At 47.2% G+C, this 25,397-nt stretch overlaps 1 protein-coding gene across 3 annotated transcripts; it reads left to right on the forward strand.

The window, feature by feature from the left end:
* The first annotated feature begins 29 nt into the window (after window positions 1–29).
* On the forward strand, window positions 30–20,253 carry LOC148828822 (arf-GAP with Rho-GAP domain, ANK repeat and PH domain-containing protein 1). Of its 3 annotated transcripts, none has more exons than XM_088924639.1 (24): window positions 30–351; window positions 2,225–2,353; window positions 2,695–2,777; window positions 3,829–4,354; window positions 5,336–5,452; window positions 6,015–6,149; window positions 7,018–7,078; window positions 7,183–7,303; window positions 8,039–8,196; window positions 8,672–8,778; window positions 9,359–9,558; window positions 9,676–9,761; window positions 10,552–10,734; window positions 11,006–11,180; window positions 11,264–11,335; window positions 11,789–11,918; window positions 12,938–13,037; window positions 13,766–13,958; window positions 14,482–14,527; window positions 15,442–15,623; window positions 15,900–16,109; window positions 16,938–17,043; window positions 17,795–17,942; window positions 19,338–20,253. In XM_088924639.1, the coding sequence occupies exons 2-24, from the start codon at window positions 2,247–2,249 to the stop codon at window positions 19,383–19,385; spliced, it is 3,294 nt and encodes a 1,097-aa protein (XP_088780765.1). In that variant the 5' UTR covers window positions 30–351; window positions 2,225–2,246; the 3' UTR covers window positions 19,386–20,253. The 3 variants fall into 3 exon arrangements, with proteins under 3 accessions (XP_088780765.1, XP_088780767.1, XP_088780766.1); XM_088924641.1 differs by having other exon boundaries at window positions 17,795–17,894; XM_088924640.1 differs by having other exon boundaries at window positions 302–464.
* The last annotated feature ends 5,144 nt before the right edge of the window (window positions 20,254–25,397 follow it).

Genomic DNA, 25,397 nt, shown 5'->3' on the forward strand with positions numbered 1-25,397 from the left:
ACTACGCATGCCGACGCAGCTCCCCACCTGAACTACATTGCTATCGTAACCTACAGTACGGAACTGGGGTTGTCCGTTTCATTTTTGACACCTAAACGCCTATGAATCATGAGAATATCCAGGAAACAATTAGATTTTCTCGGGCAGAAGATACTTGTTTGTTTATTGATAGTTTTTTTTTTTCCCGTCAGGGGCGTGCATCGTGTCAGCGCTGCCGAGTCTCCGAAACCGGTCGAGCGGGTGAAGCAGCCGGTGACGCGACCAGCCGCGAGTCCAGACCCACTACAATCACGGAAACGGGGTGACTTCGCAGCGCAGGACAGAACCCCGAAGCCCAAGAGCCGCGAGAAGGTAGGCATGGCTCCCTCCCTCGCCTCATCCTTCCCCACGTTAGGACCCGAGAGCGTCTGACTGCTGCTCCTGTCGTCCTTCTTGAGACGGACGAGCGTCCCAGAGGATCTTCGGTAAATCTAGCTCCAACTGTGATGGACTGGAAAGCGGGGAGAGGGGCATTTGTCAGTTTGAAGCCCGAGCAGAGAAAGTCGTGCGTGGAGTCTGGAAATTAACCGCGTGTTTGGAAATTGAAGTGTTGGGGTTTGTAAGTACCCACCGTTTATGCGCGTTGAGTTTTATATTTTAATACCCTCCGGCATTTACCTCAGTTGTTTTGATAGACCCAGTTAATGAAAGCAAATAATTTTCTAGGGAAATACTCAGCTCAGTATGTTTGTTCCCTCTTGCTTATTTAAGCTGTCGTATCTTACTTTGAAAACCGCGAGGTCAGACTCGAGTATTATGATGACTAGGCATTGAGATAGGCACTTTTTATCGGCATGGATCGTGTGACCCGTGTGTGGTTTAATGGTATAGTTGCTTCAATTTTTGGAACCCCAAGAATACTGAACCCCTGAAACCCCACCAATGCACCAATCTGATACTTTTACGTGAAAATACATACCTGAAAAATAAACACACAGGAAGCAAAATAGGTTTGGGGAAATGCATTGGCACAGATCTGTGTTGTTTTGCAACCAAATACCTGATAAGGCTTGTGCAGTGACAGCGCAAAACGCTTGAATCTTTATACTCGGATAACACGCTGTTTTGCAGACAAACCTCAGCCTGAAATCCCTCTAGAAAACAACAACAAAAAATACTGTTAACTCTTCGCTATCCTGTGCAGTGTTATGCCAATGATATAGGCAGGAATATTTTGGAAGGCTTTTATCTACAGATGGCATTTATGACTAAAGTGAGCAAGCATTATGTAAAAATGGATTAAAATATGCACCACGATGTTAACTAATGTAACTTCTTTTTTTCATAAGTAAATATACATTGAGCTGCAGAGCATGAAAGGAAGTCAATTATATTATGGCAGGAGACTCAGTCCAGGTCCTGGAGAGTACCAATCTAGTCAGACTCTTTTTCTTCTCCAGTCATATTCCTAAGTGCCTCAACATTTGTTTTTCCCCCTTACATGTTGGTGTAAATGAAATCCTAAAAATAATAATTCCTTACACTTGTGTAGTGCTTTTCTGGACACACTGTGCAGCCCCACCTGGATGATGCGACAGCAGCCAGAGTGTGCCAGTCCTCTCCCCACACACCAGCTCTCAGTGGCGAGGAGAGCAGAGTGATGGAGCCAGTTCAGGGATGGGGGTTATTAGGAGGCCATGGTTTTTATGGGCCAGGGGAGGAGTCTGGCCAGGACACTGGGCTAACAACCGTATGCCTTTTTTTAATGACCACAGAGTCAGGAGCTCAGTTTTATGTCTCATCACCGTCTTTTAACAGTATAGTGTCCCCGTCACTATACTGGGGCTTTAGGACCCACACAGACCGCAGGGTGAGTCTCCCTGCTGGTTCAAGTAACACCTCTTCCAGCAGCAACCTCAGCTCTCCCAGGAGTCTCCCCTCCGAATACTGGCCAGGCCTGCTCCTGCTGAGCTCCAGTGGGTTGTTGCTCTTTGTGTATGCTCTCTGCAGCGTGTGGGTTGCTGAGCTTCAGCGTGTAGAAAGTTGTGTGCTGCAGAGCTGCTGGCTGAAAGGTCCTGTCACAGGCTGACAGCTGGACCTGCCTGGAGGAACGCCGTGCGGAGGGGCTGGTCTTCTTTCATTCAGTGACACGGCCAGGAACTCCCCCGCCTCTCCTGCAGTGCTGGCAGCCGAAACGCAATTTCCCTCGCAGCCTGTCCGGACTGTCCTTCTCTTGCTCTTCCAGTCGCAGCCGGGATCTGGCCAGGATGTCAGCGCCCGTTGACAGTGGGGTGACGCCCCCAGTTCCCAAACCTCGGGCCAGATACACTTGGTCCGTGGAAGGCAAACCAGCCCCTCCCCCTGTTCCCAGGAGGTGAGTGAGACGTTCGATCGCCGAAGAGTGGATTCGCCTGTCAGGCTAGACAGCTCCAACTTCGGGATGGGGGCTGAGAAGAGACGGAGCCATTTCTAACAGGAAAAAAAGGAACAGTTACAGTTATATCTCGTTCTTAATACAAATGAAGCGTGGCCTGTTTAAAAGTGCCATTTTTTAAACATGATACTGACATAAAGTATATTCAAATGTAACTTCTTCACCAATACCTGGGAAATGTACTGTAGGGAAGTTTCGTGCTGCAGCTCCCATCTCCACCAGTGTTGTTGAGACGTCGTTGGAGTATTGGCCTAATCCTTACGGGTTTGTGTCTGTTGCAGGATGTCATTAAATAACATACTGGATTCTGAAACAGCAAATTCACAGGCTGAGCCAGAGAGTGAGCGGCAGCCCCCGAGTACAGGTGAGATGACAGAGGATGCCCAGATTGTGAAGGAGTTGCCCCTCCTGCGCTGAGGAGAGCTGAAGTGGGCCAAAACAATTATTTTGGATTGAAAGTCCACTTTTCAAAGGAGAAGACACCTAACCAGGAAAGAGTAGACAGGCATAAGATTGTCTGAAAATGAGAGGGGGTCATTTGGCCTGTCTGGCTTATGTACTTTTTCTTAGGTAATTGAGCCCAGGTGCATGACAGTGCTTTCTGACATTCATACGAGTACCTGATTCCAGACTCCCACAACTCTTTGTGTTTTGCATACTTTTCTGAATGAACCAATGTCCCCCTTAAAAATAAATAGCTGGGGGCATGTGCTCTGTATTTTTGTGATTGATATTAAATCACTGACAATAGATGGTTAAGCAAGATTAACAGCTGACAAACAGCTCCACCAATTACATTAAATTGGAAAACTAGGGAGAGCAGGCTGCGTAAACATAGAGGAACTCAACGGTAATACTGGTGTAAAAACACCCCTGCTTTTATGTACTGTAGCTTTCAGTAACTTCTGTTCTCTTAGTAATTCAACCAGGAGGAATGTCTGGTCTGAATGTCTGAAATTGAACCTAATTTTAATTTATGATTATTTTTATTGATTGATTTCAGTGCCCAGAAACAACAGTTGTAGCTCCTTCCTGCTTCCCTGGTTGGGATTGGAAAGTGTGGAAGAACTTCTGATTTTAGCTGGTTAGACAAGACGAGCAACTTTTATTCATGTCTGTGTTGCAATGTCTTCATAGCAGTTGACTGAGACACCTCTTTCCTTTTCGGCCAGACAAGCAAGGCTTTGACAAAGTATTGGTTCAGCATTTGAGTATTTGTTCCACAAAATTGCTCCTCAGCTGGTCTGTGGTTCAGCCCTGCTATGAAACATTAACACTATGACATTATGACATTTGGCATTCTAGATAGGAAATATACCACACGGACAATGTACGATTGCTACCTTGCTTGTTGATAGGTCTGTTTGTTCCTAGTAACCTGATATTTTTATTTTTATATTCATCTGTGGTTTTAGGAAGCTTAAGGAAGTGGAATTCTTTGGGGCAAGAAGAAAACAATGATTCCAAATTATTCCTTAATGTATCCCACAAACCTGAGCTAAAGACGAGCCATGTCTTCACTGAAGCTCCTGATGAGTCCAATAATGGCTTTCCCATGAAATCTCAAAGACAGCACAGCTCCCAGGGAGTGTTTGTCTGGCCTGCCCTTCCAGCACTTTGTCCTGTCAGTTCTAAGGAATCGCAGTTCAAACACAGGACCTACTCAGATGCACATTCACCTGAGAGCCCCAGGTCTGGCTCTTCAGGTGAGCAGGGGTCTCCGCCCATGCCTGACTCCCCCTGCGCCCAGGACTCCCAGACACTGGAGGCTCCAGCCAGACAAGGGATAGAGGAATTGGAAGGACTTGATCTCTACGCAAACTGGAACTTTTTATCATCGCCCAGCGATGAAGGGTCTGCACAAACTCGCGACAGGGGAGCCAGCGTGGCACAGATGAGTCAGGAGAAAGATGAGAATATTCAATATCCAAGCTTGCAAAGGTGAGTGTCTGGTGGCTGAGAGAAATAGGTAACAGAACCGGCACAGATTGGTTATTGCTTTTTTGTAGCATTTCCTACAGATCTTCTACCACCATTCTCTACATTCTTCTCAGCTTCTCATTGGCTGATCCAGTCAGGTTCTGTGCTTGTCATTGGCTGTTCTGTTCAGGTTCTGTGCTTCTCATTGGCTGTTCTGTTCAGGTTCTGCACTTCTCATTGGCTGTTCCAGTCAGGTTCTGTGCTTGTCACCGACTCTTGAACTCAGCTTCTTCCCTGCTAATTGTTTGCTCTATCATTTTCCACTGTACATTATTTTACAATGGTGCAACACAGAGAAATAGTTCAGTAAAAAGAGGATTATATTCTTACATGTGACAATGAATTTAAGATGCTAATAGCTTTTCTATAGCAAGAATGAGAAACATCCTTTTTTAAATGTTGTTGGTGTAAAGCTGTTAAACCAATGTCCTGATATTACTCCAATGTGCCTGAACAGGAGATGCTTTAGATCCATAGACTACCAGGAGTCACTTGTTTTGGTATTTGGCATTAGAGAAGGCCCACATGAAAACCTGCACTACCAGTTTAAGGTTTCTCAGTTTGTTCAAGTTTGCAGGTGATCTTCACTGCAGGATGTTGTGTCAACAGATTGTTTCAGTCATGTTTAAAACCCATCCTCTTATACATTGACCCACCTTCCTGTACATTGATTGACTTCCCATAGAACTACTAAGTGTGAAAATCCATACCCCCCTTTCCACAACCTAGAACAGTGTGCCCTGCAGGTATTTTGTAATTTTTAAATGTTTTATTCCCAGATATGGTTTCCTGTAATGGCAAATTCTTTGCGTTGTTTGTCAGTTAGAAAGTGTTGCCTGCGTTTGTCATTAATCTGCCGTGTGTTTTGGGGAAATCCTACACCTGCTGTCAGTGACCTGATCCGCATATCCTCCCCCCGGCTCCTCCTTCCCCGTCTTTCAGTTCAGTCGCTGTGGTGCAGAGAGATCAGGGTTTGATCTCCTGGGTGGAGGGGTCCCCTGCCTGCAGTGACCCACCCTCTGCCGTGCAGAACAGGCAGCAGAAATGCAAGGCACCTCGGTAAGAACTCCTATATTTCATTGTTCGTTTTTAATATTTAATTAAACAATTTCTATTTTATATGTCATTTTTAATTGAACAGTTGTTAGTTATTAGTTATTCTTCCATATCAGAAGAAAGCAGACAAGGAGTCAGGGACACCCAGTGGTGAAGCACAGTCTCTCAGAGTGCAGCACTCAAAGAGAGAGCAGTAGACATTTTGCATATAAGAAATGTTTAAAGAAACTGTGTTGAGGAGTTTAAAAAAGCAGAGAGCTCATTTCTGCACAGGAAACCGTATCAGGATAGACATGGTAAAAGCAGTGTAATGCAGTGTAATCTGGCTTCACCTGGTCTTGGATTCGCTAATGGAGGTGTGGTTAGTGGATTAACACCTCTCTTGTCTGGGGAGAGGAGGAGGCCAGAAGATTAGTCATTCTGTGTGCTTAGCTCCCAGGAGGCATGGTCAGGGGTCACGGACTTGTTGTTGTCCATGATGTCGGTGCTGTGAGGGTATGGGGTGTGGCGGAGAGCTCACGAGCGCCTCACGGTCGGGCCCGGGCCCTGTCCTCTCTCCCTGCAGCGTGGCCACGATCCGAGTGAGCCGGCGGAAGCAGACAGGGGTGGAGTGGCAGGCGAGCGCGCAGGCTGAGGAGGGACCGGTCAGAGACAGCGTGGTGTCGCGCTCCAGTTGGCTGGAGGTCTGGCAGGGAAGGAGGTACCGTACCCTCCTACTGGCATCGCCTCCTGAACCACGTTACTGAGCTGCCCGGACCAGGACCACTCTGACACCTGCATTGCTTGAACAGAGGCTCCTAACCATGCATCCATTTTCTAACCACTTCTTCCAGTTCAGAATTGCAGGGGAACCAGGCAAGCAACAGGCACAAGGAGGGGTGCCCCCTGGACAGGCCAGTGCATCACAGGGCGGAAACACACACAAACACGCGCACACACACACACAGCGAGGCCAATTCATCCAGAGGCCAATTAATCTCCCAGTAAGTCTTAGGACTGTGGGAGGAAACCAGAACCTGGAGAAAACCCACAGGAACACAGGGTGAACATACAGACTCCACACAGATGGCACCCCAGGTCTGGAATTGAGCTCGGGGCAGCAGCAATGCTAACCACAGTGCCTCCCTGCTAAATCTTACTCCTCAATTAAAAAACACTCAAATATTTTCTGTGCAATGGTAAGGAGATATGGTAGTGTCCATCCCAGGATTCAGTGGCAGACTGAGGACGTTCTACATCAGGGATTTCGAACCCTGGACCTGGAGAGCCCCAGTCCAGCAGGATCTGTAGGTCACCAGTTTCTAAAGACCTGGGGCAATCCCACTGTGAATGGTCATTTCTGAAAACCTGTTAATCATTTAGAGGACTGAAGTGCTCAAGGGCAAGAATCACACACGGACAAGAGCTCTCTTCATTGATCAGATTGCTTGCTTGATGCATCAGTAGCTCACAAGTGTTTCCAGTCATTAGAAACAGGTGACTGAGTGGAATGACTGGGCTGGGGCTCTCCAGGAGACCCCTGCCCTGCACGAACGAGACTGTTCACCCTCTGCTCCTTGCTGTTACAGACATCGTGTGCTGTGGGTCACTCTGGATGGAAAACTGCTTTCCCTGTGGAAGAAACGCACTGTGAGTACAGCCACGGCCTTGCGCCCTCGCAGGTTCTCACCGTGAACAGAAACCGGTTTTGCTTTGCCAGTTTTTTAAAGAGGACAAGTGTTCCTGTTTTCCAGGACAAGTTCACAGAGGTTGTGCTCCATGTGTCGTGCATTACAAATGTCCAGACACTGGAGAAAGGCCGCTTCTCAATTTCCACCCCCAAGAAGCACTTTGAGTTCATGGCCAACAATGAGGGTAAGATAAATAGCAAAACAAGCAATTAACTGTATTCTTCAGTGGTTTGGTTTAAATTGTGTCTATTGAACAGTCACAGGCTTTGTGCATTCAAAGGAAATAAGTCTTCTAAATATTCAGAAATCGGTTCTTGAAGGCATCGGAGAAGCAGCCCTGTGTCTGCCCTGCCTTTCTATCAAAAGTTAATGTCTGGGAAGTGAATCTGTGATCATTTCAAAATGGTTTAGAGCACCAGCCTCTGTCCTGGAGGAGCCCAATCCGGCAGGTTTTATATGTCACTGTGAAATCATCACTTTCTAAAGGCTTGGAACAATTTCATTAGGATCTGCTGCTGTTGATTTTAGAAATCCGGTTAATTAGCAGTCTTCTGAAACAGAAAGCCAGAGCTCGCCGAACTGAGTCACTGATCGTTTAGCTGATCAATAACTTTCCAGAGTTCCTAATCTTTAACTAGCAGGCTATTTAGGGTGAGCTGCAGTACAGTATACAATGTACTGGATTGGGGCTCTCCGGGACCAGAGCTGGAAACTCCGGCTGAAGGTGTTGGGACAGGAAACGTCTGGGAAATTACTTTCCTGGCAAAAATGGATTAACAAGCAGCCATCTTGGGCTGGGAACTGTCTTCCTTGTCACCCAGTTGCTCATTGCACAGTGCGATCCTATTGTACAGATGTGTGCGCAGATGCCCATGCCTGTTTAATCAGTGCTGTGCTTTTGCCCCCTGACCCCCCCAAGCGGTGAGAGACGGGTGGGTGAGATCCCTGCATGCCTCTCGGGGCCAGAAACCCCAGGAAGCCCCACAGCAGTGCAACACCCTCATGATGAAAGACCCCCGGGCCAAGGTGTACGGAGCCGTCTTTGGGCACGAGCTGTGGATCTACCACAGCAAAGAGGTAAGGAGGGGGCAGAGGGCGAGAGACGGGAGCAGAGAAGCTGCAGGGGTCTGACTTTGGCTTAGCTTGTTTCAGTGCAGTGTGGTACAAGGAGCCACCTAGTGGTCATAGGGGGAATTACAACGTGCTTTTCTTCACCATCGCAATAGAGTCAATCGGATGCCAGCAATATCATTATCAGTTCAAGATTCAAAGGACATTTGACAAGACTTGTTTGTGGATCCATCCGCCCTTTGTCATAACAGGCTACTCGTGCTATTAATGCCAGTTCCATTAGTGTGAAGCAATACATTTCAGCTACAGCTTCAGTGCTAAAAAAGCCTGTACTGATGAATCCATTTACAGCTGGGTCTGATGCCGCCCCCGGGGCCAGACCTGCCCTGTCCCTGATTTGTTCCCCTGAGGGTCGGGGTGTGAGACGCTGGCTGTGCTCAGTGTTGTGACGTTCCCCCCTCCCCCACCCTGTGCCCGGCAGGACTTCGCCAATGGCGTGGGCATGTTCTACATCTCCATGGATGTGGCTCAGGTGAAGCAGACAGGCCGGCGCAACTTCAGCCTCATCACCCCTTACAAGACGTTCAGGTGAGCAAGCGGAGAAGCGCTGCCCCCTGCAGGCGACCTGCCCGTTTCCTCCACCTCCCAAAACACGCCGAGACGAAACTGCTTCCTGTCCGCTAAGTCTCAAGTGAAGGGGACAGCATACAAGCTCCACACAGAGTGCACACCCCAGACCAGACCGCAGTCGAACCCAGGACCCAAGGTCTGTGAGGCAGTAGCTCAGTGGTGCGGCTGAGAGTTTTCACAGAGCGTGCTCTGAGCTCAGACTGCACGTATGCCCTCTGAGCAGAGCACTCCGGGGAGAGTGGCATATGGTGTAAGCAGAATGCCTTCCCTAGAATGGATAAACGCATTCATTTAAAAAAAGTGAATTTGAGACACCTTTAAAGGTGCCATGTAAAATATAGAATATTATTAATTATTGCTACAATGTTGTACAGTAGGGAAAAAAAGGTTGCATATAAATATTGAAATAGCATTTTCCAGCCTTATTTCTACAGAAAACATAAGCCCCAGCCTTGAATTTGAAATGTGTGTGTACAGTGTGCAGTGATGGCTGTTCGATGAGTATAATACTTTTTCCCTCATTCCCTATTTTCCTCAGTTTCCAGGCCGACTCCTCCAGGGAGCAGGCAGTGTGGCTGGCCTCTCTCACACAGGTTATCCGCAATGCCCTGTCCTGCAGCGAGGTGGCGCAGCACATCTGGGCCAGCCCCTGGAACAAAGTCTGTGCGGACTGTGGCTCTGCCAACCCTGAGTGGGCCTCCATCAACCTGCTGACCGTCATCTGTGATGCCTGCGCTGGTAGGCGGGGTTTCTTGGGTCTGGGCGGGGCCACTGTATGGGGCGGGGCACAGTGGACTGACCCTTTTGCAGAGACAGAGGGGAGGCCCGTCTGACTCAATGCTGCTCTCCGTCCAGGTCAGCACCGTTCCATGGGGACCAGCGTGTCCAAGGTTCGCAGTCTGAAGATGGACAGGAAGGTGTGGACAGAGCCTCTCATTCAGGTGAGTTAATAGGAGACCAGAGTGGCTCCAGTCATGAGGAAACAGCTTGAATGTACAGGGAAAAGACAGTGTCCGGACAACCAAGACATATAGCATCACAATGTGTGAACCGAGTGGACACAGTGACTGGTCAGCACAAGGGTGGTTAATGTTGATTGGCACTGGTCTGACAGCGAGCCATGAAACAGCTTGAGAGCACAGAGGGGACCAGCTGCATAGATTACTGCATTACTTAGACAGGCTAAGGGGCAGCTTGTTGACAGCATGGGATTAAAATGAAAAGTGCGTTGCAGGCACACACAGTTGGCAGAAAATGGCTCACAAATGCCATCTCATTGTGTCCCTTTATGAAGGCTTTATACCATAATGCGTGCTGTATCCTACCCACAGTATCTCAGAAACACCATGAATAGCATTTGGACCTTCAGTGACAAACTAAGGGATTGCACCACCTCCTGAGACAGCAGGCAGAAGTGTGGAGTAGAAAGTAGGGCCCTGGATGTGGACGTGGCAGGCTGTGGGTTTATATATTATATATATATATATGAGTTTATATTATATATTGTATTATATTATATCCATGATAGGGCAGTGTTGGTATGCCCTTGAGCAAAGTGCTTCAAATCTCTTTAGTACAGTTCCCAGCATTATAAATGGAAAAGAATGCAGGTTGATTGGGATAAAAATGTCTGCTGGATAAATTATTAGTAATAAAAAACAAGGAATTTGTCAGGAGGACTTTGGCCAGACGGTGCAGTGAGCTGACTCTTGATTGGTTTCGCACTCCCAGTTGTTTGTCCTGTACGGGAATAAAGCCGCCAACGAGGTGTGGGGCTACAACGTCCCTGCCGCCGAGCAGATCCTGGCAGACGCCACCCCCAATGAGCGCCGAGCTTTCGTCCTGGCCAAGTACAGCAAGGGCCTGTACCGGCGCGCGCACCCGCTGGCCTGCAGCCAGGAGCTGCTCAACAAGGTAACGCCTGAGAGCCAGGGCCAGCAGGGCTCTGGACAAGCTTCCCGACGGGCCCCACACAGGCTCGGCTTCTGCCTTGTGCGTTGTGCAACGTGTCCCTTTTCAAGTTTAACAGTCATTTCCGAGGCTTAACACTGAATAATCTTACCTGACTGCGTGCCTAGAGGGTGTAGCTAAACGCAGAAGCGGTTTGCGAAACGGGCATGTTGTTTGGTTTGTTGAATTACGCCAGGGGACTTCCTCTCCCTGTCTCCGTCTCTGTGCCTCTCAGCGGCTGTGTGAGGTGGTGACCGGGCCTGACGTCTCGGAGACCCTGTCTCTGCTGTGTTCGGGGGCGCGGGTCATGTGCCAGACCGGGGACCCCCAGTGTCCCTCGCCCATCTCCCTGGCGGAGCGTGCCGGGCAGGCCCTGCAGACAGAGCTCCTCCGACACAACGAGTACACAGGTAGCACAGCCCTCCGGGGGTCCTGGATCGCCCCTGCAGTCTGAGCAGATTTCCCCACGGTAAAGGGCTTTCTCTCCCCACAGAAGCCCCCGCCTGCAACCAGCAGCCCGCAAAGCAGGACCACGGCAGCTCGGCAGTCGCTGACCCGCCACAAGGTAACGGGAAAGTGCCGTCTGAACGCTGCCTGACGCTGAATGCCTAAGCCTTTTACACTGTGGTAACCACCATCTCAACGCCTACGAGTACATTCCCGTGTAGACCCCAACAATGATGGTTTCGGATGTTTAGCCAGGGGTGGTCTGCACTTTGTCAAGATGATTCTCCGTGAGAAAATGAAGAAGTTCCCTCATTGTATATTCCATTGAATATTAAATATGGAAAAGAGGTTCCTCCTTGTTCTGCAGGCCAAGTAGAACTGAGTCATCCTAATGTACGAGCATACTACCTGCAGCACTGGAGAGTGGAACGCACGTGCTGACCTCCCGGAGTCTGGCAGTGTGGCAGGGCCATTCTAAGGCAGCCGTGGCGCGTGCCTGGCTGTCTGTGTGCTATCTGAGTGAAGTGCCTGGGCCCCACGTTTTCTCTTCCCTGTGTCTGTTGGGCGCCAGCACCCTCAGACGAGGAGCTCCACGGCAAGCTGGAGGACGACCAGTTCCTGTTTTCCGAGGAGAACGATTCTGCAGCCTGCGACGTCCTGGACTTGAAGGAAGTCATCTCCATCTTTGACTGCTCTTCGGGGTGAGTGTGTGCTGGTGCTGAGGTCATACACACGGGGCTCTTGGCCGCTGTGGGCCAGTGTCTGGCAACGGCCCTCTCTTTGAACCTTTTTTAGTAGCTGTTTATTCTTTACTAGACCCAGTTAAGCAAAAATGATTCCATGATTTCTGGATTATTCCATGCCTTTTGGATTCTGGATGGACGAGTCACATTTATTAATTGCGGTGCCCACGTCTCTGTTTTGTTTTCTGTTGAAAATAAAAGATGGACTTTCTGTTCAAGTACAAATGAAAATAAAAATGCACCTGTAAAAACAAAATACAATTGAGATGACATCAGGAAACTGGTTTACTGAAATGTGAGTCAAATTGGCTCTGGGATTTTAATAACCAATATGACCTGTGTACGCTGTGTGATGGTCAGTAAAAAAAACATATTATTTTGTACTTGGAACTGGTTTAGTGTTTTTAAATCCAAAAGAGCTTTGGTTAGAGGCAATATTTAATGGATGACTCATAAGTACAAATAAACACTGATGATAGAGAGCCCTATTTATACAGCACTCTGACAGCGCAGGACACAGAAGAGAAAAGGGAAAGGATTTCTTCAATAATAAACAGATGGGTGCATTGTTTATAATTCAGTGTGACACACTAGAATAGTACAACTGAAGTTTAGATCGGGATCTCTAATGCTGATCCTTGAGGGCTTGGGTGTCTATGGGTTTCAGTAGTTCAGGTGGGGAGCTGCGTCAGCATGCGTAGGCTGCAAAGGAACAAGTAAAGGTTAAGTCCATGCTGAAAAGAGAAGAAAGGAAACACAACGTTTCGGCTGTGGAGCCTTCTTCAGGTTTTTGGGGGTTTTCACTCACTATTGGCCCAGTTGGACCCGTTGATTAACCTCTTCAGGTGCTGCTGCTTTTGCAGACATGCTGAAAACCTATCAACACACTGCCCCTGTAGGTCCAGGACTGGGTGCCCCCTGGTCTGATTTGTGAATCAGTGTGCCTCTGTTTCTCTGAACTCCGCACTCTCCTACAGGCCGACCCGTGAGTTTGAGATGCTGACGCTGAGAGACAGGATGCAGTGTGTCGCTCCCACTCAGGAGGTCCTCAGTTCACACATGCAGCACATCATGAAGGTACAGCAGCCCAGGCTGGGACCCCCGGCACAGTCAGCAGGATGCCGAGAGGATCTCTATCTTGCATCCTGGCAGCACCTCACAGTACGATATTATGGGCTGCCTGTGATCACAGGGTCTGCACTCCTGGCTCACTAGCATGCTGTTGGTAGGAACACTACTCTGCCAGGTCCCGCTATAAACCAGTGGTACACGGCTCCAGCGCAGAGTTCAGTCGCACCCCTGCTCTCAGTGATTCGGCTCATCAAGAGCAGAAGCTGTGCATCTGGATGCTAAATCATCTCAAAGACGAGCTGTTTTTCTTAGGGCCTTGACTGAACAGACGCCATGAAGTATTCCTGAAATATCTTGTTTTTTCACTTGGGATTTTTGTGAGCTTAACCAGAGCCCAAGACAAACAGATGAATCATTGATGTGTTACCAGAACTGGAAACATAACATAGAGAGAATGTGACTTGCACAACCTCCTTATGTAGCTTTTAGCTACAATCCAGCTTTCAATTTAAGACCAACAGAAATTCAGTGAAACATTATCCCACTGGCTAGGCAGCTAAGCTCCAATCTCATGAAAAGAAAATGCAGGCAACTTTAATCCTCAACTTTTATCAACTTCCTTGTGCGAATGATGGTTAAGTTATTGAAGTGGCTTAATGCGTCCGCCATATCATGTGTCATTAGTAGGGCTGCTTCTCTTCCTGTACCAATATTGATCAGTCTTCCTGTCTCAGGTGCTGTTACCGTGGCCCGTTCCAAGCTCGGAGCTGGATGGGGTACGAGCTTTTACGCGGGTCTCCCTCAGAGAGGGAGGCAGGCTGGAGCACAGGGAGGTATGGGCGGCACTAAGGAATAACGAACTGCTGCTGTACAGCACCAGGGGGCGCCAGAGAGAGAAGGTGGTGCTGACCTCTTCATTCCGCTGCAGTAAGGAAGTTTTATCCTCTGTCATCCCAGCCTCCTGTCTCTGCCAGGCAACACAGCACAGCGGAGAGGTTCATTCTGCACAGACCTAACATACACATGTTTCCTTTCCTTTGAAAGCACATTCCAGTGCCGTGGGTATTCTTTTGCCAGGCTTCTCGGCTTCACTCCGAATTTAATGAATGATTACACCAAGATGATTAAACATTATTGATGGCAGGATGGGATTAATCTATCACTAAACCTCATCCTGAGGCAAATAAATCAACAGCCATCCCATTCCTTAATCCTGTGACCTTAGCGTCTGTTCATTTTCAGCTCAACTCGGCTGCTTAAATTTCCATTGTGTCCAGCTGCTTAAAAGCTGCAAATGAAATGTTAAATGTACTGTAACTGAAGGGTTCGATTCAGTCCCTGGCTAGCTCTTTAGTAAGACACTTGATTATTGTCTTAAAGTCGCCCAGGCGGTCACCCTCGTGGATGAATTGAAGCTGATTTGGATGGATTTTCTCTTGATTTCCTGCAGATGTGGACTCTTCCGAGAATACCATTGAACTTGTGACTGCGGACAGGTCAGCAGCAATGAAGCTCAGGCCCCTGCAGGGCTCTGTGTGGGGAAGATCCCTGTGTTCACAATGACTTGTTTGTTTTGCTGGGCTGAAAATTTAAAAAGAACAAAAACATACTGATTTACAGCAGTAAAAGCCAATTCCCTATATATTAATGAGTTCCTTTTGGACACAGAGTGAATGTTGTTTCAATATTCACTGAGATCACTTGTGTTCATATAATTGGACCTTAATTAGTACACCAAGTCGCTGTTTGATAACCATTAGCATTTGGATCGATATTTTGGAGTACTGTATTTTCTCTTAGAGTTCATTTTTGTCAGAATATCCTCCGCAAGACTTTCAGACTTTGGGTATGTGCTGTGTTACAGAGTATGTTATGTGTCTTTGTTTTGAAAGGCAGAGAGAAAGGAGTTTAGGATTCAATTCCTCATGAAGCATTTGATTTTGACAGTCTCCCCCATATCAATCTGTGGTATTCATCCATTAGATTTGACTGTTTCACAGATAGTAATTTAAGAGAAACAGTCATCTAATTTTGAACACAAAGCAGTACCAGTTGTATGGTTTTAAAGAATGTAGTAGTTTGAAATTGCTTGTCTTGCAGGCGGATCAGAAGGTTAAATGATTGCTACTTCCTTTATAGTGAGTGGTTGCCTTATTGAGAGCCTCACTAATAACACTCAGCCCCCTTTCATAACAACTCAGGAAACATTTAGTGGCCAATGAGCTCTCCCACTCCCCCAGTAAATAAAAGCTGAAAAAATCCTGTTTTGCAAAAAAAGAAAATCCTACAACTAAATGGAAAACTTACAGACACAGATACCCTAAAAGCTGGCAGGCCTTCCGCTGAGGTGATGGAAACGTGCATCAGCTGTTGCCGTGCGGTGAGACTCAGCTCTGCCCCCTTGCTGCAGGTGCCTGTCCCTGCAGTTCGAGCTGCAGCGGCCCTGCCAGTGCTGGAACATGCTGCTGAAGATCCTGGCGCTCACTGCTGCAGGGGCCGGCCGAGGGGCGCCGCTGTACCCCGTGGCCAGCTCTCTCTGGAGCGAGGTGCCCACTGCCATCGAGAAGTGCATCTCCCACATCACGCAGCACGGTGAGGCGGCGGGCGGGTGTGCCTGGGCAAAGGGGGGGGGGCCAGGGGGGAAGCCTCAAGCAGGAAGGCCAGCTCGTTCCGAATTGAAGCCAAACCTTTCCTGTTTCCCATCCGCGAGATATGATCCTTATTTCTAAGGCACCCTGGGCTGCCACTGTTTGAAAGGCATCCTGGAAATGGAGCTTGTGATTTCACGGTTCTCGGCCCCTCGCTGGCCCCCCTACGCTGGGTTACTCCTGTGCAGAGCTGGAGTGTCTCTCGCTGTCTCTTTCTCAGGTCTGACAGTGGAAGGGATTTATCGGCGCTGTGGAACAGCCCTGAAGATCAGCAAGCTGGTGGAGTTGCTCAACAGCACCCCCAACAAAGTGCAGTTCGATCCAGGGGAGAGTGGGGTCCTGGATGCGGCGGGAGCCCTCAAACTGTGCCTCCGTCAGCAAGTGGAGCTCATTCCACAGTCTCACATGTCCTACTGGGTCCAGGCAGCAGGTATGGAGCTCTGGACCACTGCTCTGCTCCCCACTGTGACTCCCTTTCAGCTGCTGTCCACCCCCTGTCCCTGTGGCCGGCTGGCCGGCTGAGGACAGAAAGAACCAGCTGAGCAAATACATCCATCAGTTGTCCAGTGTCAATAATCGCCTTGTCCAATACAGGATCGGGGCGGCCCAGAGCCTAATCCAAAAGACGATGGGCACCAGCCCATTACCAGCCCATTGCAGGGCACAGTGGGGGAGAGGAGGACATTTTTAGAGGACAGCGTGTCCTTGCACTCCTGTGATCACAGCAGGAATGCCGAGACTCCTCATGGGAAGTGCTCCAGGCTGGAATCGAATCCAGGACCCAGGAGCTGGGAGGCTGCAGGCTTACGCTACACCTACCCTACCCCTGTATCCTACCCCCGCTCCACTGTGCTGCAAGTGCAAGATCAAATCTGATAAAGGAGATCATTGGGGATGAGCCACTGGAGTCTTCAGCTTTTACACACTTCCCGATCAAATGCATAACTTCACCTTTCAGATCCACCTGCTAACATGGGCACCTGTCTCAAGGGGGCGCTCGTCATCCTCAGACCTTTAGAGCTTATTCAATGCAATAGAGGGCATCTGAGTTGTCTGCGCTTTAGAGCAGAAAAGAGCAGAGAAATTGAGTGAATCAGTACTGCAGAAGGCACTTCGGCCACTCTCTCTCTCTGTGTTTTATACTACAGGTGTTTGAAGTTTCAAAGATCTCAGCTTAGTTATTATTATTGAACTGCAAGATCAAGGTTTTCTGTTCTACAAGGGAACCCGAAATTAACACCCCCCTTCTTCTGCACAGCTCACCCTGACGAGGCAGAGAGGCTCACGGCTTATCGGAGAGGGCTGGACAGCCTGTCTGCTGAGCAAAAAGCCATCCTCAAAGTCCTCTTTGAACACCTGTACCAGTAAGACTTGAGTGATCTAGGTTAAGAGCTCAGACTGTGTGTGTGGAAATACTTAACAAATGTCTAATACACGTTTGGTGTCTGTCTGCTGTTCTAATTCAAAGGTTTGTTTTTTTTAGTTATTTAGTTATTAGGAGCTATTACCTCTGATTCACTCACTTCGTTTGACTGCTTTTACGCTTCTTACTGTTCCAAGGATGTCATTTCGTACTTCAGGAGATACATCAGGAGCCCTTTCAGCTGCAGCCCCTCATTTTTGGAACACTCTTCCCAACCACGTTAAAACTGCAGCTTCCATTGATGTTTCTTAAATCTCGTCTTAAAACCTACGTGTTCTGGGGGGGCCTTTAAGTCTGAATCGATTTCTTTTTTTCCTTCCTCAGTTATATCTGGTTGTATTGTGCCGTCTGTCTACTGTGCTGTTGTTTTAGCGCATAATGTGTTTAAAGTGCCTGGAGAATGCTTGAGAATGCTCTGTATTGAAAATCCCTATATATATGAGAGTAGCATCGATTGATTGATTGATTAATCTGTGGTGTCCTGCTTTTCAATGTCAGGCAGGCTTTAACTCAGTTTGCACTTGCCTTGCAGAGTGCAGCTGTATAGAGAATAGTCTGCATTGAAAGGCGCGATAAAAGAATAACTTTGATTGACTGATTGATTGATGAATGGATTGATTGACCTGTAGCGTTCTGCTTTTCAACGACCCGCCGTCGGGCAGGCCTTGACTCGGTGTGCTTGCGTGTTGCAGGGTGCAGCTGTACAGCCATGTGAACCGCATGACTCCTCAGAACCTGGCGCTGGTGTTCGTGCCCACAGTGTTCCGGGACTACGGCATGAGCACTGACATGGTGCGTCTCACCCGCGAGCTCATCATCCACTACACGCTCATCTTCCAAGTAAGGCCCTGCAGCTGCTCGTGCGGTGCTTACCCATAGGCTCGTATCACCTCTGGAGTGTCTTTCCTGTAAGGGAATAAGTGTGTCACTTGTCACGATGGATCTCATGAATTGTGCCCATTGTATACACCTTAAAGTAAAAGTTTTATGATGGAAAGCAAGAAGCAAAAAAATGAGGGAGTTTTGTACGTACAGTAGGTGTTTGAGGAAGTATCGGTTTCTCCATCATGGCTGGGTAGCTGGTTCCACACTCCCGCAACCCTTTACGTACAGACATAACTGTTTTTGGTTTTAGAATACACTTGTATCCTCTGGAACAGTGAAACACAAACGAAATAGACACCAGGGGAATCTACATGGAGATGCAGTTAAATCTGAGAACATGAGGCTTTTGTAACTTTTCTTATTTCATTTTGTTCCTGCACTGTCAGCAGCAGAAAGGTTTGACGGTAGAGAAGTGTGCATCATGCTTAATCCCCCTACACTTCATCACTGTTGGCTGCTGGCTAGTGCTTATCGAACACAGCTACTAGATAGAAGCCATGTTTTGACATTTTCCAGACACTTCAAGCTTGCACAGCCTGGTCCGTACAGAAACAAAAATCTGAAACACGCATAATTCAAATAGTCCAGTATGAGTCCTTTGCACACTCGAACACAAGACATCTAAATCCAAAATTTAAATTATGGAGCATAAAAATTGTAAAGACACAAAGTTACTGTGGCTTTTAAAATGATGTATCAACCTGTGACCCAGATAACCATGAATCATAAGATCAGACCCCGTTCGTCATGAGTTCTTCATGTACCGTGGGTGTCCACTGGGACAGGAAGAGGAAGGTGGGAGAAAGCTGGCTTGTGTTTTGGGCTGGTTGTAGCCATCAGTATATCTTCAGTCAAGAGTTTCATTTTGATGTCTTCAGGCTTCAGACCTTCAGAAAACAGCCGTGGCATCAACCCTAAACAACCCTATCAGAAAGCTACTGTACCGCGAAATTTGGTTTCACTAGCATTACAAGCACATTTAAATTGTAAATTGTTATTCATTTTTATTCTTATTAATAGCAACATTATTAAGCATTAATTGTTATTTTTTTATTTATTCCACATTTTCAATCAAAGCAACTTGACAGCTGGAAAATACTAGTGACACAATTTGGTACCTTTTTGAAGGGTGCGATAGCTGTGCCCCTCCAGGATTTGAACCTGCAAATCAGTCTTCAGTCGGGACTGTGTAAAGACACATACCCTGTACCTGTTGAACTGAATGTTTTTTAACAATTGACAAATGATGTAAAAGCTTCACCGGATTGGGACGGACCCCAGCCATGGCGGAGGAGCTGCCGGTACTGCTGATCTGGGAGGATGTGTAAAACGGTTCTCAAATCTGTTTAGGGAGGAGCGGTGGTGGAGACGGGGAACTTTGTGGTGACTGCTCTCTGAGACACGGAGAAGAAAACCGCAAACAGCTGAGCGGAAGCAGAGAGTGAGGGAGAAACCGAGAAAGCCTCATGCCCTCCAGCAACAGGATCATCTTTTCTCTTTCTTCTTTTCAGCTAACGAAAAAAGCTTTTTGATCCTGCTTCTCGCAACGGGTGTGCAAAGTGCAATACAACCAAACCTGCCCTGTCTTAATTGTACAACTACTGTAGGAAACTCCTCCTCATTTTTTTTTTAATTCTCACTTGATACCTGATTCCCTTAACAAGGTATTGGAACTGTGTGAAGTCCGGACTGAGCTCAAGTCTTGTTTTACTACATTGTTATAACAAACTGTGACTAGCATTGCTTACGATTTGATCCATTTGTGTGTGTGTGACTGATGTTGATTTTCCACATCTCAGTGGCTGGAACTGAGCTTCGGGATGGATGTGGTTGGATAGACTTGTCATTTACTGCCATGTTTGCACCGTGAATCTTTGCCTGCATTTTTCCTGGCAATGAGTGGCACACGTCTCGCCTCACCAGGGTGCTCCACCTTCCTACCCTCCTCTGTGTGCCACAGCGTCGTGAGCGTTAGTAGACATTCTTCTGTAACTGAATTCAAATGCCTTGTTAATATTCACGCTTGCGGCTGTTGCAATCCCAATACTATGGTGTAATAATTTGCTTTACCTTATATGAATAATCTGCCTCACTGTACTGTGATGTATTGGAAAGGACACTTTCATTGAGATTTTATTTTAATTCAGAACTCAACTTAAATTGTCTTTAGGCCCAGGGATGAGTACCTGCAGTCCTCAGAGAACTGAGCATCCTCTAGTTTTTATTCCATCTCCGCTCTTATTTAATTAAACACATTTTATAACGACTTTACAGTACTAGCTTTAATTTAATAGATTTTTAAGCCTTAAATAAGCTGCTCAAGTAAAAGTCCCTGTAAAACCTACAGGACTGCATCCTTTGAGGATTGGAGCTGCTCTTTCTTTCTCTTGAGCATCCAAAAGGAAACTAGAAATTCTGAATAATGTTTGTGGACAGTTACTGCAAGGCTGGTCCACAGCTCAGAAGTCCAGGAATGGACCCTAGGCAGGTTCCAAGGTCACTAAAATCCTAAAACAGTGAATAAGAGAAATCCGAGGCCGTGGTCAAGAGGCGAGCGAAAGTACAAAGTCAGAAGACCAATCTAGTCTAGGGGCAGGAAACGGGCCGAAATCCAAAAACCAGGTAAACAGACCCGGGGCTGAGAACACCACCCAGAGGAAAACCAAACCAGAACCAACAAGCAAACAAACTCAGGAACAAGCACAAAGCAAATGATGAAAAGGGAAGTTAACAGGCACAGGAGACAAAAGCAGGGAAGAAGGGAAGAATTCAGCAAAGGCTAACTCGAGAGCTCAAAGAAGTTAAAACAACACAGAACAAAGAGCAGGGCTTAAATAGGTTTGGGGAGGGGAGGTGTGGTGAGGTAGGGACACTGGGCAAGCGGGGATTGGCTACTGCCGTCTGCTTGATCTGCGCCTCTGCTGCGCGAATGAAGTAGGCGCTAGAGGTTGGGGTGCCCTCTGGTGGCGAGATGCTGGAACTATACCACTTACAGGTTTTAGAAATGTGCAAACCCTGTCGGAGACTGTGTTCGCCAACCTTTTCCTTGTCAGCCTGGTCGTCAATGTCCTGTGAGTATACTGGCGCTGCGTTTACTCACATGAAGTAGGTGTATATTACTTACTCATACACACGTGAGAATTAAACTTGTCGCTTGTAACTGCAGCATCCAACTTATAGAAAAGTCTGGAAAATTTTTAGTGTTCACACATGCCAGAGGTAAATTCATTAGGCCGATTTCTCATCAACAGGACTGATTAACCAGCATTGATTGTGAAAGTCACAGGCTAGTGTGCGATTCTCTCCCATTCCCTTTGCAGAAACCCGTACAAGAGTGTGCCTGTTCAGTGGTCGGATCATCCCGTCAATGATCTGATCAATCCAGCTCTGTCCTGGTGAACTGCCATATTCTCATGTCACAAGAAAGCTGCTGTTGCCCGGGGGAGAGTGTCCTGTCCTGCTGGGATGTGGCTGGGAGGGCAGCATGCCAGATCCCAGTGGTGCGGACTGTCACAGCTGGACCTCCCCTTTGACCTGCGTGAGGTGTCATGGCTGGAGGTATCCCAGGTCCTAAGCAATCACTGACGGACTGTGTGCAGCTGTAACATCTTGCCAAGGTAGAAATGAAATTCCCAGCCAGTGAGAGATGCGCTCAGATTTAGTCCAACGCCCAACATGGGGGAGGTTGGGGGAAGGTCAAGGGTTCGAGAGTGTTGTTCCTCTGATGAAGGTGGAGCTTTGGTTCCTTTCTGTGCTGAAATGATTTTCACCAGCCTAACTCGCCTCCTCAGCTGCGCACAATCACACAATCGCCTGTCTCTGATAAAGGTCATTTAGTAGTTATGCTACTTCCTTGGGTTTGGAAAGGCTCTTTATAAATAAAAAATATCATTAGAACTACCACGATCAGTTAATCGACATCCCGCCACAAGCATTTTATCAGCATCCAAAATCCATAACTTCAGTTTTCTAGAAATACGCATGCTCTTTAAAGTAAACAGAGTGAGATGATAGCTGTTTCTTTTGCTGTCCAATGCATGTATGGGATTTAGTCGAATCGTTCTTATTCTTCTTTGCTGCGAAGTGCTGTCCTCGAAAGCGTCTGTGTCAAATCAGTGTTGACCACAGGTCTGGAACTGGACAGAAAGTGTTGAGCTGCAGTCTGGAGCTGAACAGTAGACGCACAGAATCACTCCAAAGACCTTTTTTTTTTCACTAGCTGGATTCATCAAAAATACTGGAGCCAGGTTAAAGGTATGACTTTTATTTGCCAGGTTGTCTTTTAGTTTTTCCATCTCAATAAAGCAGATAGGAAACTCTTTTTAAGTTTTTAAATCCCTCCATAAGTGTTTCCTGAGAACAAGCCAATCTTCAGTTTCCGCAGGAAATCAGACTCTTGGAGCTCTTAGCACAGATAGGCGCTGGAAAAACTCTGGTGATCTTTCACGGACGTTAAAAGGTCACATCTTCATGGCTCCAGGTTCAGTTCCTAGTTTGTTGGTTGTTTATTGCTCTGTTTTATAGCCCACAAATATTGTGCTCTGCCCTTTCCATACCTGGCAGCGGTAATACATTTACAGTGCACGTCAGTTTAGCACAATCACTGCACAGTGTCAAGAAAACATGGTGAAACCAGGGCGATGATTTGGTCAAACACAACGAGATTCAGGATCGCATGTCAAATCCACGAAAAACCCTGCCGGAAATATAATCAAATGATTCCAGACCTCCCACAGCTGTTTGTTTCTGCTTTACTGGGGATTAGTGTCTGGTTCACTCCTGTAGTTTTGCCCCACGCCTTCAGACCACAGACCATGTGTCTGTGAATCGGTGCCGAATGAGCGACTCAGGAGCCGCTTTAAATCGATTCGTTGAATTAGCGAAAACGGGAAGTTTGTCTTCGTGCAAGTTCAAGTTGTACTATAGGTTTGTCTTAGTGAGCCGGCACTGAATGTGTGTCAGTGTTATTGCTAGAAAAACCGCATGCCCTGCCAACAGCCTTATTAGCTCCTGCACTGGTCATCTGGTCAGTGTCCAGTTGTCCACAATGACTGGACGCAGCTTGGGAGCTGGAGAGTGCTGGAAGGTTTCGTTAAAGGTAACACAGCAGCAGGGAGAGTCACAATAACGATGAAAAGAAATAATATCATTCTGACACGTCCTGATTGGAAAAGTCCACTGGCACTGTCGCAGTTCTTGGGCGGTGGCTTCTTACTGTTTGATCACGTCGGGGTTTCAATGAAACATCCGCCCCACTGGCGCAGCCCGTCCACAGGCTGAGCTCCTGGTCGTGAACTCTCGTCTTTCTCTGCTGGGTAACAGCGCTAAACCCGACCAACACCTTAATAAAACACGTAGGAGATTGTTTCCTTGTACCAATAATCCGCGATAAATTCAAAGTGCACACACATGGCTGGAAAATACTGACTTCGCTTATCAGATTTGGATCCAGTTTATATCTTGCAGAAATGTCACGCCTGCAGTATCTCAGTATCTATTTGCTCAAATTATTAACCCAGACAATGCGTTACTTAAACCCGCTGGTCTTTAACAAATTCCTTTAACTTGAGATTTTGATTATTTACAATCTGACGCCGAGTTAAAATTATTTTTGTAATTCGTTTTCCAACATTTGTCAGATTATAATTTGCGGGCGACCATTATAATTATAATTGATCGGATTAATAAAAGCTTCACGTGTTTTGTGGCAACTCATGGAGTTATGTACCTGTTATGACTCTGCAATCTACTTTGCATACAGTACTAAAAATACTGCACTCATTTCATGCGGTTACTCTGTGTGGAACGCAAGTGCACACTTACAGTATTAATAGCCTATTGTCTCTACTGGCGACACAAAGATGAAAAGAAATATGACAATAACAATAAACGTAATAGCCAATAGCTCATGTGGACTTTAAATGTTTTTACGACGCTCAAAACCACAGAAGCGAAGGTGGAATTGGTACCAAGTGCTGATAAGGACTGAACAAGGTGAATTCCGTCTTCTAATGTAATGATAATGTTTCTTTATTAGCCCTATACAATTTCTTGGATTAGGAATTCGTCTTTTCGCATACCCCAGCTTTTCTCCATGAGACACAGACAAGGAGAGAAGCTTGTAGTCAGAGCGCAGGGTCAGCCATTGTACGGCGCCCCTGGAGCAGTTGGGGTTAAGGGCCTTGCTCAGGGGCCCAACGGAGTAGGATTTCTCTGCCGGCTGCGGGATTTGAACCGGCAACCTTCCAGGTACAGGCGCAGATCCTGAGCCACAGAGCTTCTAAACCCGTTCTTCCGTTTTCCGATGTTCTAAAAGCTAGTAATTCGTAGATTAAAAAAAATGACCCAGAACAAATTCGCAGATTGTTTTCTAAACCAATGTGTTTCAATGTCTACACAGCACAGAATGATACAAAGCCGTCACCTGACAACGCAGCCTACTGTGAATGAGTATACGCTCCGCTCTTCGGTAGACAGGGCTGGGCAGCGGGTTGTCCAGTTCAACAGCGTTTTGCCTCGTTTTTATATGAATGCGCAAATGGTGTTTCATAATGGTTGAACGTTATGTTCTGCGTTGTGTCTGGCTTTAGTTGTTTTTTTGTTGATTTCTGACAAGTGACTTTTTGGTTTAGCCTTGCCCTTGGCGATTCTGTATCGCAATTAAAAAAGGCTCAAACTCCGCTACTTGCAAAACGAGACGAGCTGCATTGCACTGGATATCTTGACCCCTGAGAGCTCGCTTCTGAAGTCCCCGAAGCACAGTTTACACGTGACGACTGGGTGTACAATACCGAGTTCTGCACCGAAACCCTTCCACAGTTTACTGCACCTGCTCAGGTGTATACGCCTGCATACTTGTTGAACGCGTTTTCTTTCAGACAGCTTGGGGATGTCTGTAGCTGACAACAATTACAACTAAAATATTCAAAAGGAATATTGTCAATAACGGTGCAGACATCCTGTACCGAGGAAGGCAGAAAATACGTTTGGTTAATTCAGGATCTAGCGCGGAGATCATGATTGCTGTAGTAATTGCCTTTTAAAGAGAAGTTTGTCGCCGTGTAATAAAGACCGAAAACGCTAAACACTGTTTATACACCTTGAATGAAACGCAGAAGCAGACTGAACCCGCTTGTTCTGGGCTTTGCCGTTCTCCAGTCCTCGGATCTCCAGCACCCTGACCACAACCTACTGTTTTCCAGCCCCCACCACTCGCTGCTTTATTTGGCGTTGAGTCGGGTTGTGGGCTCTTATCCCTGAAGCCCAGAAACTCTCGGGCTACATTACTGGTCTGGCGCCGATCGGAAGCAGGCGTCTCTTTCTTGGATCTTGAATTGGAAGGAAACTGGATGTGCTGTGAAGTGGTTGCGCTGAAATATTCCCCGTAGAATCGAGGCTGCGTCTTACAGA

The sequence above is a fragment of the Atractosteus spatula genome, chromosome 9 (assembly GCF_055471065.1).
Source record: "Atractosteus spatula isolate fAtrSpa1 chromosome 9, fAtrSpa1.hap1, whole genome shotgun sequence".
NCBI classification, from domain to species: domain Eukaryota; kingdom Metazoa; phylum Chordata; class Actinopteri; order Semionotiformes; family Lepisosteidae; genus Atractosteus; species Atractosteus spatula.

Excerpts from the sequence above, each read along its gene's own strand:
- LOC148828822 (XM_088924639.1), top strand. The coding sequence starts at position 2,247 with ATGTCAGCGCCCGTTGACAGTGGGGTGACGCCCCCAGTTCCCAAACCT. Across the intron at positions 13,959-14,481 it reads GACCTCTTCATTCCGCTGCA|ATGTGGACTCTTCCGAGAAT; the intron begins GTAAGGAAGTTT and ends GATTTCCTGCAG. Across the intron at positions 14,528-15,441 it reads GAACTTGTGACTGCGGACAG|GTGCCTGTCCCTGCAGTTCG; the intron begins GTCAGCAGCAAT and ends CCCTTGCTGCAG.